The sequence below is a fragment of the Lynx rufus genome, unplaced genomic scaffold (genome assembly GCF_022079265.1).
Source record: "Lynx rufus isolate CCGP_SWC_20201006 ecotype Redwood Valley unplaced genomic scaffold, mLynRuf1.p SCAF_13, whole genome shotgun sequence".
Lineage (NCBI taxonomy): Eukaryota > Metazoa > Chordata > Mammalia > Carnivora > Felidae > Lynx > Lynx rufus.
Window position 1 is genome coordinate 38,696,008 of NW_025814827.1, and position 16,219 is coordinate 38,712,226.

Here is a 16,219-nt window from a genome sequence, read left to right on the forward strand (position 1 = left end):
TATTTCTAATTTGTGTTTTCCTAGTGGCAAAAGAATCAGCTGACTCATATACATTCTGGTTTATTAATGAGTCCTCCATGAAACTACGTAGCTTCCATCAGTTCCCTACCATCTGGTCTACATTGGATAAATAGTAAAGTTGATTTCTAAAATCTATGGAGCTGAAGATCTATGGATCTACTCTTCATACTTTTCTGTAACTTCATCAGAGAATTGGCTCCCTGTGAGACCAACCCTGAAGCAGTCAGGTATCCCATCTCTCTTCCTTCCCTCCTTCCATTCTACCAATCATCTCTTCTCATTGACTTTATTTACAAAGATTTGCATTAATTTTAGAAAACCAAAACAATACAGAAAGGTATATATATGGAATCAAAAATTCAATTCAATTTTACCACCCAAAGACTGCCACCACCAACACATTGATGATTTTTTTCCAGATCTCTCTTTACGTAAAATAACAATAGACTATGTAATTATGATGGTCCATTTAATTTAATTCTTACAACAACTAGGTGTGGTAGATCATATTTTAATCCCATTTTACAGATAACAAAACTAAAAGAAAGAAAGAAAGAAAGAAAAGAAAGAAAGAAAGAAAGTAAGTTTCAGTTAAGTGACTCAAAGTAACAAGCTTAATAAATAGCAGTTCTGACATTCAAATTGAGGGAGTCTGACTCCAGAGTACAAGTATTTAACCGTGATTCTGCACTGTCTCCCATATATATGCCCATGTGTACTTTTTGTATGTTAATGCAATTATACTACATTTCATGCTTATATTTGCATACTAACAAATATATGCATACATCACTCTTTATAATGACGCATGATCTTCTACAGTATGGGTATACTGTGGTATATTTATCATGGTACATTTATTTAACCAGCCTCCTAATTATTGATATTCAATTTGTTTTCCATTTTTTAATACTATAAACAGCATCATGAGGAATATTCTGGTATATACACTTCTGTATTACTGTACAATTATCTTCTTAAGATAAATTCCTAGAGATGGGAATGCTTAGAGCACATGCACATTAAAGACTTAATGTGTAGTCCCCAATTGCCCTCTAGAACAATTGTACTTACTTCTCCAGCAACCAAGCATGAGATTGTTCCTTTCCCCGTATTCTTGCCGACATTGGTATCTTCACCAGCTGTTCTTCTTTGAAATCTTTGCTAACCTGACAGTTAAGAAATGAGATTATATGGTTATTTCATTTCATTTATTTATTAATGGGGCTAAATATTTAGCCTTTGAAAATACACAAGTAATACACATATATTCATCTAAGTCAAACAACATAGATGTATATGAATCAAAGAGTAGAAGTCCTATCTCCCATTTTTTCTCATCAGAAGTATCATTGTTAACAGCTTAGGATGTAACTTTGTAAAGCCTTTAATATCTACTTACATATGTATGCATATATATATGCTTAATTTTCCTTCAGTACAAATGGAACATCTGCAACTTGCTTTTTATGCTCAAAATATGTCTTAAAGAATTCTTCATTTTTCTTTAACGGTTACATAATATTTCACTGTGCAGAGGGACCATAATTTATCCCATTCTGTTGATGAAATTAAAGATATATATATATATATATATATATACTCTATATATACACATTTACTTCCTACTCTAATTCCAGGACTGTTCTAGAAGTGAATAATACAAAGTTCCTGCCCTGATGAGATTTCCATTTTGCAAATAATGCTGCATTGGCACATACTTGTATATTTTTGCACATATGAGTACAAGATACTTCTGTAGGAAAGGACATAAAAATTTTAAATTTTATAAATAAACATAATGGATTATCAACAAATGCTGGTTGAATAAAGGAATAAAGATTACTCTCTAAAGCTACTCTCTAAATTATAAAATTAATAATAAGCAGATATGCCTTATTTGGTGTGAAAACAATTAAAATTTTAAAAATTAGTTTTCTGGGCATCTGGGTGGCTCAGTTGGTTAAGCATCAGACATCAGCCCAGGTCATGATCTCATAGTGCGTGAGTTTGAGCCCCGTGTCCAGCCCTGTGCTGACAGCTCAGAGTCTGGAGCCTGCTTCCGATTCTGTGTCTCCTTCTCTCTGCCCCTCCCCAACTCATGCTCTATCTCTCTGTGTCTCAAAAATGAATAAATGTTAAAAAAATTTTTTAATTACTTATCAACATTAAAACAAAAGGAGTTAACTAAAATGAAGATTGAAGATTTCTGTCATTTCTTGGAAAATCAGAAGGTCTGGTCCTTCTGATTGGGTCCACATTTGCACAGGGCAGCTGAAGCCAAGTGAGGAATGAGTAGTGGTTTGCCAAAGTCCTCACTATCCTGTTGTCTTATACCAGGCCACTTTACTCATTTTTGTTACCTGCCTGGCTCCTATAGCTTTTGAATTTCATGTTACCCATTATGAAGCAAAGAAAAAACATATGTAAAGGCAACAGAATGACTCTCAGGCCTGGAATGTTTAACAATGATCATACAACATGTTAATTCATATAATACAACAATTTGTGTCTTTAAGAAAAAGCATTGGTCAGCTTGGGAGCACAGAAAAAGGAAATTCAGGAGGTGAATGATGGCATTGTCCTTCCAAACATATCTTGGAAACAGGATATTTTAGCCAGAAAACCAGCTGACCATTTCAGTGGCAGATAGAGTATAGAGGTTAAAAGCATAGACTTTAAAGTTAGACTGACTGGGTTGGAATCCTGGTTCTGACATTTACTAGATATAGGACTTTGGGCAGTGCAATGGACTGAATGCTGAAGACCTAAAATCCAATGTGAGGGTGTTTAGAGGCAGGGGACTTTAGGTGGTAATTAGATCATGACATTGGACCCTCATGAATGGGAATAGTACTTATAAGAAGAGACTCTCTCCACTCTGTAAGGATACAGCAGTCTGCTAACCAGGAAGAGCGCTCTCACTAGAACGTGACCATGGTGGCATCCTGAGCTTGGACTTCCCAGCCTCCAGAATTGTAAGAAATAAATGCCTGTTGTTTAAGTCACTGGGCTATGATATTTTTTTTAAAACAGCCCAAACTCACTAAGATAGGCAGATTATTTAGCTTCTTTCTACTCAGCTTCCTCATCTGCAAGTGGGAATGACACTGTATCCTACTTCATAGATTTGCTGCGATATTTAATTGAGTCACCATACATAAAATACTTAGAGGAGTGCCCGGCCCATATAAGCTGCCATTACTAATATAGATGGATCAGATACTCATATAATGATGCCCTTAAATTTATGCTTCAAATAAGTACTTAATTCTTTTTTTCCTAAGTTCTTACCAAGAAACCTTCCGATGGCTTCCTGATAAGGCACAATGAAATCCTTAAGGCCTCTGAGAATAACTACCTGCAGAGTTTTTGATTTGATTATCTGAGTCTTTATCAATCAGTACATCACTGAGATGTGCTGCCAGGAAAGCAGAATTCAGTGACAGCTTGCAACTTTTTATTACCAGCAACAGTGTTTGGCTATGGAGAGTTTCTTTTAAGTACGCTGGCAAGGGATTGAAATTATTTTGAGTTTGATTTCCTATTCACCTATTTTGTTGGTTCTACAAATGAATCCATAGTCACTCATATGTAAGAGCTTGAGACTGCAGGAAGTGAGCTCACAATGCCTTTAAAATGCGAATCTTGGACAAGTCATTTCAGTATAATAAAAAGTAATTACTTTATACTGATATAAAATTTATTAACTTGTTGACATTGACTAGGCTGCAGTAACCTTTACACTATCCATATAGAACGCTATGCACATAGAGGTCTTGCTAGGCCAACTTTTCTTGACGTTTCAACAAATTATTATAGGCAAATGGATATTACTAATTAAAAATAAGTTTTCCCTATTAACTTATGAGTCTTCTTAAAAACACTTTGTCAGCATTCAATGAGTACACTACTAGGTTTAAGATTAATATATTGTTTTTGATTTAAATTAAAGCATTTCTTTAAAATACTGTTTATTATTTAGATTTTTCACAAATTCAGATGGACTCTCCTTCAAATATAATTCTAAGTGTGAACGAACCCTTCATTCTACATTTCTTACTCCAAAGGGACACGGTGTGAAACAAGTAGTGTAAACATTGCTGCCCCTCATTATGTGACTCTGTGAAAGCCATTTTGCCTCAGTGTGGCAGTCATGGAGGTGACCCACTCACATATCCTTTCAAAAACACTTGCTGCAGGAAGCATGGATGACAGACACCTTTCAACTGCCACACTTTTGGATCCACTATGGAATTTATCGAAGGCCATGCCTTTCCAGGCTGCTCCCAGACTTGGATTGAACACAGAGAGGATACTAACCTGGCCTTTCTTATCTGCAATGACTCTACTAGCAGTGCTCACTCTATAAGCAAAGAATTCCATCCAGCAGAGTATTCATAAAAAATAAAAAAAAAAACCCACTTCACAGAGAATGAGGTACAGAAGTGGGTCCATATCCATGAAATCTAATTGTTGTATCACATACTGGACTATTTTCATGAAGCTGGTCTTATAGAGTACTGGAAAGGCCTACTGAAGTTAACAGCTAAATCAGCAGCTGAAAGACAATACTCTACAGTGAAGGTGCACCATTCCTCAGGATACAGTATAGGCACTAAGTCAGAGATCTCTGTATGGCAGTGTGTTTCCAACAGGAAAGCTATCTGGATCTGGGAACAAAAGGGTGAAAGGAAGAACAGCTTCATTTACAATCACTCCCAATGACCCACTGGGGAACATTGTGTTTCACCTCCCACAACTCTGGGCTGGGCAGAGTTAGCAGTCCTAGTCTTTAAGGTTTTCTCTCTTGCCAGGGGGTACAACACTGATATATTGAACTAGAAGATATTTAGTAGTAGGGCATTTTTAACCCTTTGCAGAGGCAGGCAACCAAGGATACTTGACTCTGATTAGCAAGAAGAGATGGGACTGCTTTCACACAGTAGAGACGAGGAAGAATACAGGTAGGGCACAGGTGGTCAACTTGGGTGCCTCTTGACATTCCCTTGCCCAATGATAACTGTGAATGGACACATGCAACAACCCCAGAGTAAGAAGGATATGATGACCAAAGTCTACAACCCCTTAGGAATGAATGTTTAGGTCCTATCACATCTATTCCTCAATCCCCTGTCTCTTCTTTTCTGCCGAGTACAGGGAAGGCACCTTCTATGAGGGAGTTTTATCCCTTATTTTCAGGAATAAAGAGGGTCAGAGTGCCCTTCCCATGTCTGCTATTTCTCAATGCCTTTAATTTAAAATAATCAATACATTGAAGCAACATATTTTGGTGTGACATGCTCTAAACTCCTCCTGTTTTGTTGCCTGTTTGTAAGGTCCAACTGTTCTTCCTGCTCTGTTTTGCCCATCTTTGAAATTCAGTCCTCATTGTAGCATTTACTCTGTGGGTTCAATTCATGGGGCCCTTGCTATAGGCATCACATAACTTGTTACTTTCAAAATATGCCATCTTGTATTGCGAATATCTGTTTAATGTATTTGTCTTATCTCCCCAACTAGACAACAAACGCTTTAAATAGTTGACTCATTTGTTAAATACCCACCATCTCATAATTTTAAAAATGCATCATTTTAATAATTTATTTTATTATTTTTATTTTGGAGAGCACACAGATGAGCAGGGGAGAGGGGCAGAGGGATATATACACACACATACATACATATATATATATATATATATATATACACACACACACACACACACACACACACACACACACACACACAGAATTCCAAGCAGCCTCCATGCTCAGTGGAGCCAAATGGGGGGCTTGATCCCAGGACCCTGGGATCATGACCTGAGCTGAAATCAAGAGTCGGCTGCTCAACTGACTGAGCCACCCAGGGGTCCAATAAAAATGCGTCATTTTAGATGGTGAAACTGGTATGCAGACTGTCACTGCTGTAGTCACTCATCATACCAAGAGTACTGGAGTTAATGAGAACATTATAGTGTAATTAAATTGAATGATTATTTTATGCTGGGCATGATTCTAAATTCCTTACATATATTAATTTAATGCATGACATTAGTATCATCCTTCATGGTTTTCTTTCATAACTCATATCTAACCCATCCAATTCAATGAACTCTACTTTCAAAATAGACCTGGAATTCTCTTACTTCTGCCCAAATTCACTAGCACCATCCTGGTTCCTGGCTCCACCGTGTCTCTCTTCAATTACTGCAATAGCCTCACCACAGGTAGGTGTATTCTTAAAACAGCACAGTGTAATCTTTTAAAAGTTTTAAGTCAGACTTCTGTCCCAAACCCTACAGTGGCCACTGACTTCACTCAAAATAAGACAAAGTTCTTTATGGCTTACAAGACCCTATATATGATCTTCCTCCTCCCTCCATCACTGGAACCTTATCTCGCTGTACTCTCTGCCTCACAGTACTCTCAGAGCTGCTCTGCTCCCACCACATGGGCCAGCCTTGTTCCTCTACAGACACCTAATATACCTGGGGCCTTGGTTCTAGCTTTTCCTTCTACCTGGAGCACATCTCCAGTCATGCACAGCTATCGCTTTTGAGTTGGCTCAAATCTCACCTTCCCAGAAGTCCTATCTTGCCTTTTAATTCTGCAACTTGCCCTTCTGCCTCCTTCCTGATTCCTCTCAATCACTAATTTTTTTTTCATACCACTTACCACTTTTTAAGATATTACAGAATTTTTTTAACCTGAATGTTGTCTGCTCTCCTCACCCCTATATAAACTTCAGGAAGGTAATGATCCTTGTTTTATTCATGAATGTATCCCAAAGAGCTTAAAACAGTGTCTGGTACATGAAAGGCATTCAATACTTAGTGAATGATTCTGCAAGGCCAAGGCTCTTTCGCGAGGAGCCTTAGCCGGCTTCTACGGTGCTGTATTTACGCAAAGGGCCGAACCCCAGGGAGCTTCGAGCTTCACAGCGGTAGTTTCAGGTTTAAATTTGTAATACAAAGGAGATATTAGGTTAAAAAAAACACTAAAGGGTGCAGTTAGTTTCTTGCAAGTGGCTGAGGAAGTGAGGGCACACTTCCTCTCCCTTTGCATGTTCCAAGTGTTTCCATTTGCAGCCTAAGTGATTTTGAACGTTCTCTTGCCGAAACAAATCCACTGCCACCTCATTTGGGCTTGGCGACGCGGACCCTGCCCTTTCCCTGGCAGCTTCAGTGCCCTCACTTAGGTGGTCAGGCCGCGCGCCTAAACATCATTTTTTCCTGGGCCAGGAGGGCCCTGTCACAGGGACAAGGCGCCGACGTGCCGCCTCCTCCGTGGCCAGGTGTCCCACAAGGCAGCCGCAGAGGTCGCAACACCCCGCCGCTGACAGGCGGCGAGGCGAACACCCGAGCCAGGCCCCGCGGCGCGTCACGGCCGGCGGCGGCGTGGGCGGCGACTTCCCAGCTCCCCCCCCCCCCCGCGCCCGTCGCACGCACGCGTACTGCGCCCAGCATGAGGGTCGCCGCTCTGATCAGGTAACGCGGCGCGGGAGCCGCCTTCCTCCTCCCCTGCCGGCCTCTCATCCTTTCCTGCTGGTAAACGGCAGCTACCGCCGCCGCCTTCGGCGGCGCGGAAGAGTGTCTGTGCAGGAACCGCGTGTCCGGGGGCCCAGCGGCTCCTCCCGGCCACAGGAAGAGGCGGAGTTTTCGGGCTATTGCCCGGCCCCTCCCGCGGCCCTGGACCGAGGCTCCTCAGTCTGTCAGCCCCTGCCACTGATTTTCTGGCCCTCATACGTGAATTCACATTGGGTTCACCAGGGGAACTTGAAAACCCACCCTTGTCTGGGTCTCACTGGCAGAGCGCTGGTTTCATTACTCTGACAGGGTTCCGGGTCGGATTCTTAAAAAGTGTAATGGGCAGTGAAGTTTGAGAGCCAACGGCTTCACTTCCACTTACTCAGTCCTCTTCTGCAGTTCCTTGTCTTTCTGCGCCGACTTCGGTCCGCCTTCCTCCGGGGGCTGTTACTAGCTCCGCCCCCTCCCGCTTAAGGCCACTTCTCCCTCGCCTGCAGTCCCACCTGCGACTGGTTTGCTTTTGACCAAGGTGTATTTTACCTTGGGGCTCAAGTACAGAGAAAGGGTCTCTTCCCTCGGGATGAAGTTGGAATTGTATCAGTTTTATCCTAAATCCAGTTGCTTTTGATATAGACACCTGCTTTTAGGTTGACGTATGGTAACATACTCTATTACAAAAGAAGTTTGAAATTTATAGTAGCGCAACATATTTAGGTGTCTAAAAAAGTGAGTCCTGTGATAACCAAAGACAGACTAGTCTATACTTTTTATTATTTATTTTTCTTTCTTTTTTATTTTTTAAAATTTACATCCTAATTAGCATATAGTGCAACAATGATTTCAGGAGTAGATTCCTTAGTGCCCCTTACCCATTTAGCCCATTCCCCCCCACAACCCCTCCAGTAACCCTCAGTTCTCCATATTTATGAGTCTCTTCTGTTTTGTCCCCCTCCCTGTTTTATATAAGGGAAGGGAAAGACAGACTAGTTTAAATGTTTCTATGTGCAATATGTAAACTGAAGCAAAGATAAACATAGTAACATTAAAAAGGGAATTTAGACTACAGTACATGTATATTTGATGAGATTAGGACCTGTATAGAGTGTCTGAGATACATCACAACCAACTTTTCTTTTGTAAGCCCATTGAAGATTTGATAAACGTTTTTGTTCAATGCCCTAGTTAATTAATACTGCTTAACAATAGTGACCTATTAAGAATGCTTAATGTTACATTCTAATCCTTTCTGCAGTGACTGGAATATTCCAATGCCATTTTTATGACTCTATAACGTCAAAATAATTATTGATATTCAGTAAAGTTTTTCTGTTTTTTTTTAAATTTTTTTGATGTTTATTTTTTATTTTTGAGAGAGAGCACAAATGGGGGAGGGGCAGAGAAAGCAGGACACAGAATCCACGAAGCAGGCTCCAGGGTCTGAGTTGTCAGCAGAGAGCCCCATTCAGGGCTTGAACCCACAAACCATGAGATCAATGACCTGAGCCAAAGTCGGCCGCCCAACCGACTGAGCCACCCAGGCGCCCCAGTAAATTTTTTCTGTTAAGTGAATGATTAATCTCTGACCACTGTGATCTTCATGATCAGATAGATAAGAATAAAAAGTAGTCCAGGAAATGAGTAATTTACATCATATGCAATTTGCCAAAAGTTTAACCATTGAAGTAAGACACACCAACTGAAGATTCAGATCCTGGCGACATTGATAAAAGATTACTATAATCCATTACAGTAAATATTCAGTAATGTGTATATATTACTTTTATGGTAAAAAAGCAAATTACTAAAAAACGTCAATGTTGGAAAATTCTTGCTAAATCTAAGATCTGTATAAATGTTAGGAGACATGCTATAAGTATGAATATATAACAATTTATATGTAAGAATATGAATGCATAAATATACATTTATATGAATATACATTTGAATATATATGAATTTAAACTTAAATACGGTGAATCTATTTGTAACGTATCGTGTGTGTGTGTGTGTACTAAAATGAGAGATGGGATATATTCGTGTGCTTTAAGGGATAAGTGAAACCAAGATTCTCACATATCTTTAGAGCATAAAGAACATTATTCTTCTTATACACAAAAGATTGACTTCTTCAATTTTACAGTTGAATGACACCTTGAGGATTAGCTAAACCATTCTCTGGTTTTATAATGAAGCATGTAAACCCAAGCACATTGAGTAATTTCACTTAGTATACCAGAGGTGGGAATTAAAATTCTAATCTATAGGACTTTTCACCTAACATATGCTTAGGTACTTTGTAATGTTCTAAGAGGCAAGTAAGTTGCTCAGCATTTTCAAAACCTTTTGTTCTTACAGTATTTTTTGGACACTAACATTCCATAGAACACAGTTTAGGAAATGCTATTTTAAAGCCATATTTGAAATTTTAACGTATTTACAAATGAATTATAAAGCTAAGTTCTGATTATAGGTGTAAACTCTTTATTATTTTTTTTAAGTTTATTTATTTTGAGACAGAGAGTGGGAGCAGGGGAAGGGCAGAGAGACAGAGAGGGAGAATCTCAAGCAGGCTCTACATTGTCATCATACAGCCCGATGTGGGGCTCTAACCCACAAAACTGTGAGATCATGGCCTGAGGTGAAATTAAGAGTCAGAGCTCAACCCCCTGAACCACCCATGTGCCCAGGTGTATACTCTTTAATCTTTAATAATCTAAAGAATTAGAATTGTGGTTTTATGCACATAAATCTTTAATATTCTAAATATTCTAAAGAATTGGTGAAATCTTTTTGTCCTGAGAAAATAGAGCAGTGAAGTTCAATAGGGGAAGTTGTGGAAGATTTAGGGGAATATCAGAGTCTGAGGAAAGGGAGCATGATGTATAACTTCACCATGCCCCTTGTGGTCTCGCCTTGAGAAGTTCTGGAATGACCGTTGTTATTGATTAGAAGAATGCGGTAGAGGCAGATAAATGTTGGCAACTAAAATAAAAGGCAAAAGGTCCAGTTTCTAGGACAAGCAGTCTCTTTTTAAAAGTTTCTTGGTCTGTGAACAGGTCTCAAGTGCCTGGAGGGGCACCTGCAGATCTTAAGCAAAGATTGGAAAGAATGGAACAGTAGGGAAAAAAGGGAGGTAATGATAAAGGAAGAAACATGTACAATGAAAGGCAGTAGAGTTTTATTTTTTTAATTTTATTTGTTTAATTTAAATCCAAATTAGTTAGCATATAGTGCAACAATGATTTCAGGAGTAGATTCCTTAATGCCCCTTACCCATTTAGCCCATCCCCCCTCTGACAACCCCTCCAGCAACCCTGTTTGTTTTCTGTATTTATATTATTGTAAATAGTATAATTATTTATCCCTGTTTTTATATTATTTTTGCTTCCCTTCCCTCATGTTCATCTGTTTTGTCTCTTAAAGTCCTTATATGAGTGAAGTCATATGATTTTTGTCTTTCTCTGCCTAATTTCACTTAGCATAATACCCTCCAGTTCCATCCACGTAGTTGCAAATGGCAAGATTTCATTCTTTTTGATTGCCAAGTATATGCCATTGTATATAAATACCACCTCTTCTTTATCCACTCATCCGTTGATGGACATTTGGGCTCTTTCCATACTTTAGCTATTGTCGATAGTGCTGCTATAAACATTGGGGTGCATGTGTCCCTTTGAAACAGGATACCTGTATCCCTTGGATAAATACCAAAGTAGCTGCACCAGCTTGCATTCCCACCAGCAATGAGATATTCTTTCTCTGCATCCTCACCAACATCTGTTGTTGCCTGAGTTGTTAATGTTAGCCATTCTGACAGATGTAAGGTCGTATCTCATTGTGGTTTTGATTTGTATTTCCCTGATGATGAGTGATGTTGAGCATTTTTTCATGTGTCATTTGGCCATCTGGATATCTTCTGTGGAGAAGTGTCTATTCATATCTTTCGGAGAGGCAGTAGAGTTTTAAACCAAAATAAAGGTTGCCATTCAACCTTGTTATAGATGAACTTGGCATAGAGGTTGCCATTGGCATAAAGGTTGCCATTCAGCCTTGTTATAAATAAACCACTTGTCTTGACTAAGTGATTTGCCCTTGCCTTAGGTAGATTTGGTATGAGAATTTAGAAGTTCCTTTCAATCTGTTTATTAGATCTAAGGCTCAAGCCTTGTCCTGCCATCATCCATATAGTGATAGCTAAAGTACTGATGGTATTGATGTTTAACTTCATCAGTGTAATTCAACATTTTGTTTTCTAGCTCTATAGAATGTGAACCCACCATGGCCATCAAACTGTCCTTAGATTGGGTCTCAGATCTTTAATTTGAGCCTTTAATTGGTGATGGTGGTCAGTTTTTAGATTTCTTATAGTAAAACAGAATAGACTTTTCTACTTTTCCATAGAAAATTTCATCTAAGGAATATATGCAATAGCTGTTTAGCTAGAATTTACAATTAAATCATATTTTTAATTTTCAAAGCACTTTGTATATAAAGGAGAGCCACTGTTATAAACCAAAGAGACCAAAGAGTTCTCATATTTTGTTTAGAATGGTCTTTGTTATCCTGGCACATAATTTCACAAGCTCTTGTCAGTAGCAACCTTAGGCATTCAGATGCATTTGTTTAGTTTGCTTCTGCTATGGAAATTACATGTGGTCTTTTGTGTTTTAATTCTAAAGCAGTTCCTGAAGTATTCTGAAAAGTCGAATAAGTATATTTTGATATCTAATGATTCTATCTTCAATAATGGTCATTAACCTGATATTTATCTCTTTATTTCTTTTTCAGTGGTGGGAAGGACAGCTGTTATAATATGATGCAGTGCATTGCTGCTGGGCATCAGATCGTTGCTTTAGCAAATCTAAGACCAGCTGAAAACCAAGGTAAGTGTATGATACCCTTACTGGGAAGTTCTCTAAATGACTGAAACTCCCAACTTCATAATTGCTTTCTATTGTATGCAGTATGCAAAGACAAAAATGGAACTAATATATATTTAGCACCTAATTAGATGCTAGGTTCTATGCTAAGTGTCTTTAATTGCATATCCTTTATTTCTCTTAAGAACTCCTAGACAGTTTTATTAGACAGAGATACTGAAACTCATAGTTTTATAAATTTCTCCAAGGTACGTAACTAGAATAAACTTGCAGACCTGAGGCTTGAACCCTTGAACCTCCTTACTTCAGAGTGTACTGCTCTTCCACCACAGCACATTCCAAGTATTGTAAGCAATGTACAGGTGAATAAGATACACCTTCTAGGAGAGTGGAGAGTAAGACATATAATGATAAATGATCCATCTTACATGTACGCTAAACATGTAAGACTTGAGAGAAGCATAAAGCAGTACATTTCCACTTTTTATTTGCCTGTGATAACAAGGGCATCCACAAATAAGCCACAGACCTCATGTAAGCTGTTTTGTTTTTTTTTCAGTTTTCTTCCCAATGAAATTTCCCTAATTAGAAATTTTCCCCCCTGTGACCTTGTCTGTGTCCCAGTTTCCCCTTTTGATAAGGACACAAGTCATATTTGGATTAAGAGACCACCCTAATGATCTTATTTTAACTAATTACATCTGCAGTGACCCTACTTGCAAATAAAACCACATTTTGAGCTATGGATATTAGGATTTCAGGGAAAGAATTTGAGAGGGACACAATTCAACCTTCGATAATTTCTTTTATTTTTACTGAGATATAACTGCCATATAATATTGTATTAGCTGTAGGTGTACAATGTAATGATTTGGTATATGTATGTATTAAGACATGATTACCACAATAAGATTAGTTACCATCTATCACCATGCATAGTTGTACTTTTTGTTGCAATTAGAACTTAAAAAAAAGGAAAATATTCACCAATTTGCCTTTTATACTCTTCTATTATACCCATATAATTATAGATATTAACTGCTAAGGTATAATAGGGAACGATTTACACTTGTCTGACTTTATTTAATACTACTTCTCCACATGGCTCTTCTAGTAAGAGCTTTTTATCATCCCCTTTACTCAGCTTTTTTGAAGACCATGCTTTGGCTCTATTGTTATTTTAGGATGAATTAAATGAGTAGTATATGTAAAAACACTAATTAGAGTTCCTGGCATGAAGTAAGCATCCAGTAAATTTAGTTGAAACTGAATCTAGTGCTAAATATGTCCCTTTTTTTCCCTCCCTCCCTCCCTCCCTCCTTTCCTTCTTTCCTTCCTTCTCTCCTTCCTTCCCTCCCTCCCTCCCTCCCTCCCTCCCTCCTCAAGGCTACCAGTCTGTTGAATTTTTGTTTTTATATCATTTTACAGTTATTTTCTATTTATTTTGTCTTTGATTTTTATCCCCAAATAGACTGCTTATTCTTGAGAGGAGAGATTATGTCTTCTATGTTTCTTTAGTTGCGCCTTAGTACTTGGGACCGCTCTATGCCTCTATAGTAGGCATTCACTCAATTATTGGTGGACAGATGAATAATGAACTAACTAGAATTAGGCCTGGAATATCAAGCAGTTATATCAGTCAGATATCTGAATTTTCTTTATTTCACACTTAAGACCCAAGTAATGCTGGAAGTGAAGTGGGAAGTAGAGATTTGAAATATTTTATAGGAAGAAATAGAAAACAGGTCTTGTAAAGGATCAAGGGTAAACACACAGTCTAGGATTTTGCACTAGGGTTTCAGTGATGAATAATATAACAGCATTTAAGGATGTTTGGAAATGACCTCCTTTTTCTGACTTTAAATAATACAGAGAAAACTCTTTGACTAAGCTTGAATGGAAACTGTATTGTAACTTCTATATTATAAAAGAAGAAGCAGACTTTTGTTGCAGCCTTATGTTCTGTTACTAAAGGAAAAAAAAAACTTCCCTTATTCCTTCTGGCTAAGCAGGCAAGTGGGTTTTTTAAGCTTTCTATCTGAGAGGTCTTGGTATTTAAAAAACAGAAATTTATATAATATATATAATGATATAATTTTTCTACCTGGAGTTTCTATCTTGTTTTAAACTTCTCTACGTGAATTAGTATAGTTACTTTTTACTGAATCGTTGATGTATAATCTTCCATGTGTTCATGGTTCACTGGCAGGGTGGATAAAATGATAAAGTGTATCTCTAAATTATACTTCAGAATGGTATGGAGACATTTACTTAGAATATTGCTAGAAAAATTCAACAGTAAATGGAATTAAAATATTATGAAGTAAAAGCTGGGAAAAAAAATCAGCTGAAACTGTAGGGGAAGAGAGTAGATGGCTGTGGGTTGGTGAATGGAGAGGATTTAGCTAATCTTGATTTAAAGTCAGCAGGAAATTGGTGATTATTGAATGATTCATTGATTGACTTATTTTTTCCCCAAACATGGTGTAAAAGGAACTGTAATGAGGAAAGACTGGTAGAGATGACTCCAGTATAAAATTGGTTAGAGTGAATTCATGGCACTGGATTTTCACTGTGTAGTCTGGAAAGGAATTTATTTCCATCAATGGGGATAATGTGAACTTGTCATAAAATTCACAAAACCATCTCTTTAAATTTGTAGTAGGAACTTTTGTGGCATGTTAATTGAGGTGCTTCAGGCAACAGTGGAGTCTTTTGGTTTTATTTGATCTCATACCATTGTTGCAATATAGGTTCCATTAATACAAGTTACATTGTGGTTAGGACTAAATGGAGCCTTAAAGGAAAATTGTCTTCTAGGTTTTTTGAAGTCAGTAAAATGTTTTAATTATTGTGCCAACATCAGGAAGTTTCTTGCTGAGAAGCTCAAAGTTCTTTAAATATATTAATTCAATTGTATCAGTGTTCTTTAAAACTAATATATTTAAAGATCCAGGGTAAGTGTGAGATGAGGGTAGGCTGAAAGGTTTTTTGGTGACTTTGGCTATATCTCTACTTCCTACTGTTGACTAGGAGTAGACAGGTATGTAGTAATAATGTGAGTACATGCAAGCCAGTGTGGTGTATGGGTTGGGTTCATATCTGGTGGGCCAAAATGTGATGGCATATGGTGATGGTTTTGATTAATGAAGGGGCCCTTAAAATATCATTTTTTCATCCCTTTTGATAGGATACTCTTCATACTCAGGTTAATTGGACGTTCTTGACATATATGCATACACACACACATACATACATATATGTCAAATAGTGTTGTAACCTTTTTTTTAAAAACTTACTAACACATTGTGAACATATTCCGTGTTATTATTATTCCATCATAATATTTCCTAGATATATTCTTTGAATCACAAATACCTGATAAAATGTAAGTCTTTTAAGGGTACATAAATTTGAGATATAGTTCATAATCTCTCCCCTTATTGGAACACGTTAAAGCACATTAGCCTAGGAAGAATTACAGCAAAGACACCTGTTTAGCATGGTTATCCCATTTTTAATAAATTATTTGACCATGGAATCCTTTCTGCATCCAGTATTTATTATCATCACATGGGATTCCTATTCTGCAGAACATACTTTAGAAAACTAAAAGGCAACCGATGGAATGGGAGTAGATATTTGCAAATGACATATTGGATAAAGGGTTTGTATCCAAAATCTATAAAGAACTTACCAAACTCAACACCCAAAAAACAAATAATCCAGTGAAGAAATGGCAGAAGAAGGGGTGTCTGGGTGGCTCAGTTGGTTAAGTGTCCAACTTCAG

The 16,219-nt window shown here is 37.8% G+C and overlaps 1 protein-coding gene and 1 long non-coding RNA gene across 2 annotated transcripts in view; one reads left to right on the forward strand and one right to left on the reverse strand.

The window, feature by feature from the left end:
- Window positions 1-483: 483 nt before the first annotated feature.
- Window positions 484-8,010, reverse strand: LOC124508729 (uncharacterized). Its single transcript, XR_006961308.1, has 3 exons — window positions 7,932-8,010; window positions 1,096-1,190; window positions 484-558 (listed from the first exon to the last, which is right to left on the reverse strand). It is a non-coding gene; the product is annotated as an uncharacterized LOC124508729 (long non-coding RNA).
- The window catches only part of DPH6 (diphthamine biosynthesis 6), a 37,674-nt gene continuing 28,942 nt past the window's right edge, over window positions 7,488-16,219 (forward strand). Inside the window, exons 1-2 of the mRNA XM_047075344.1 lie at window positions 7,488-7,510; window positions 12,338-12,432. Of these exons, the coding sequence (XP_046931300.1) occupies window positions 7,488-7,510; window positions 12,338-12,432 (118 nt within the window). The remainder of the gene's footprint in view (window positions 7,511-12,337; window positions 12,433-16,219) is intronic.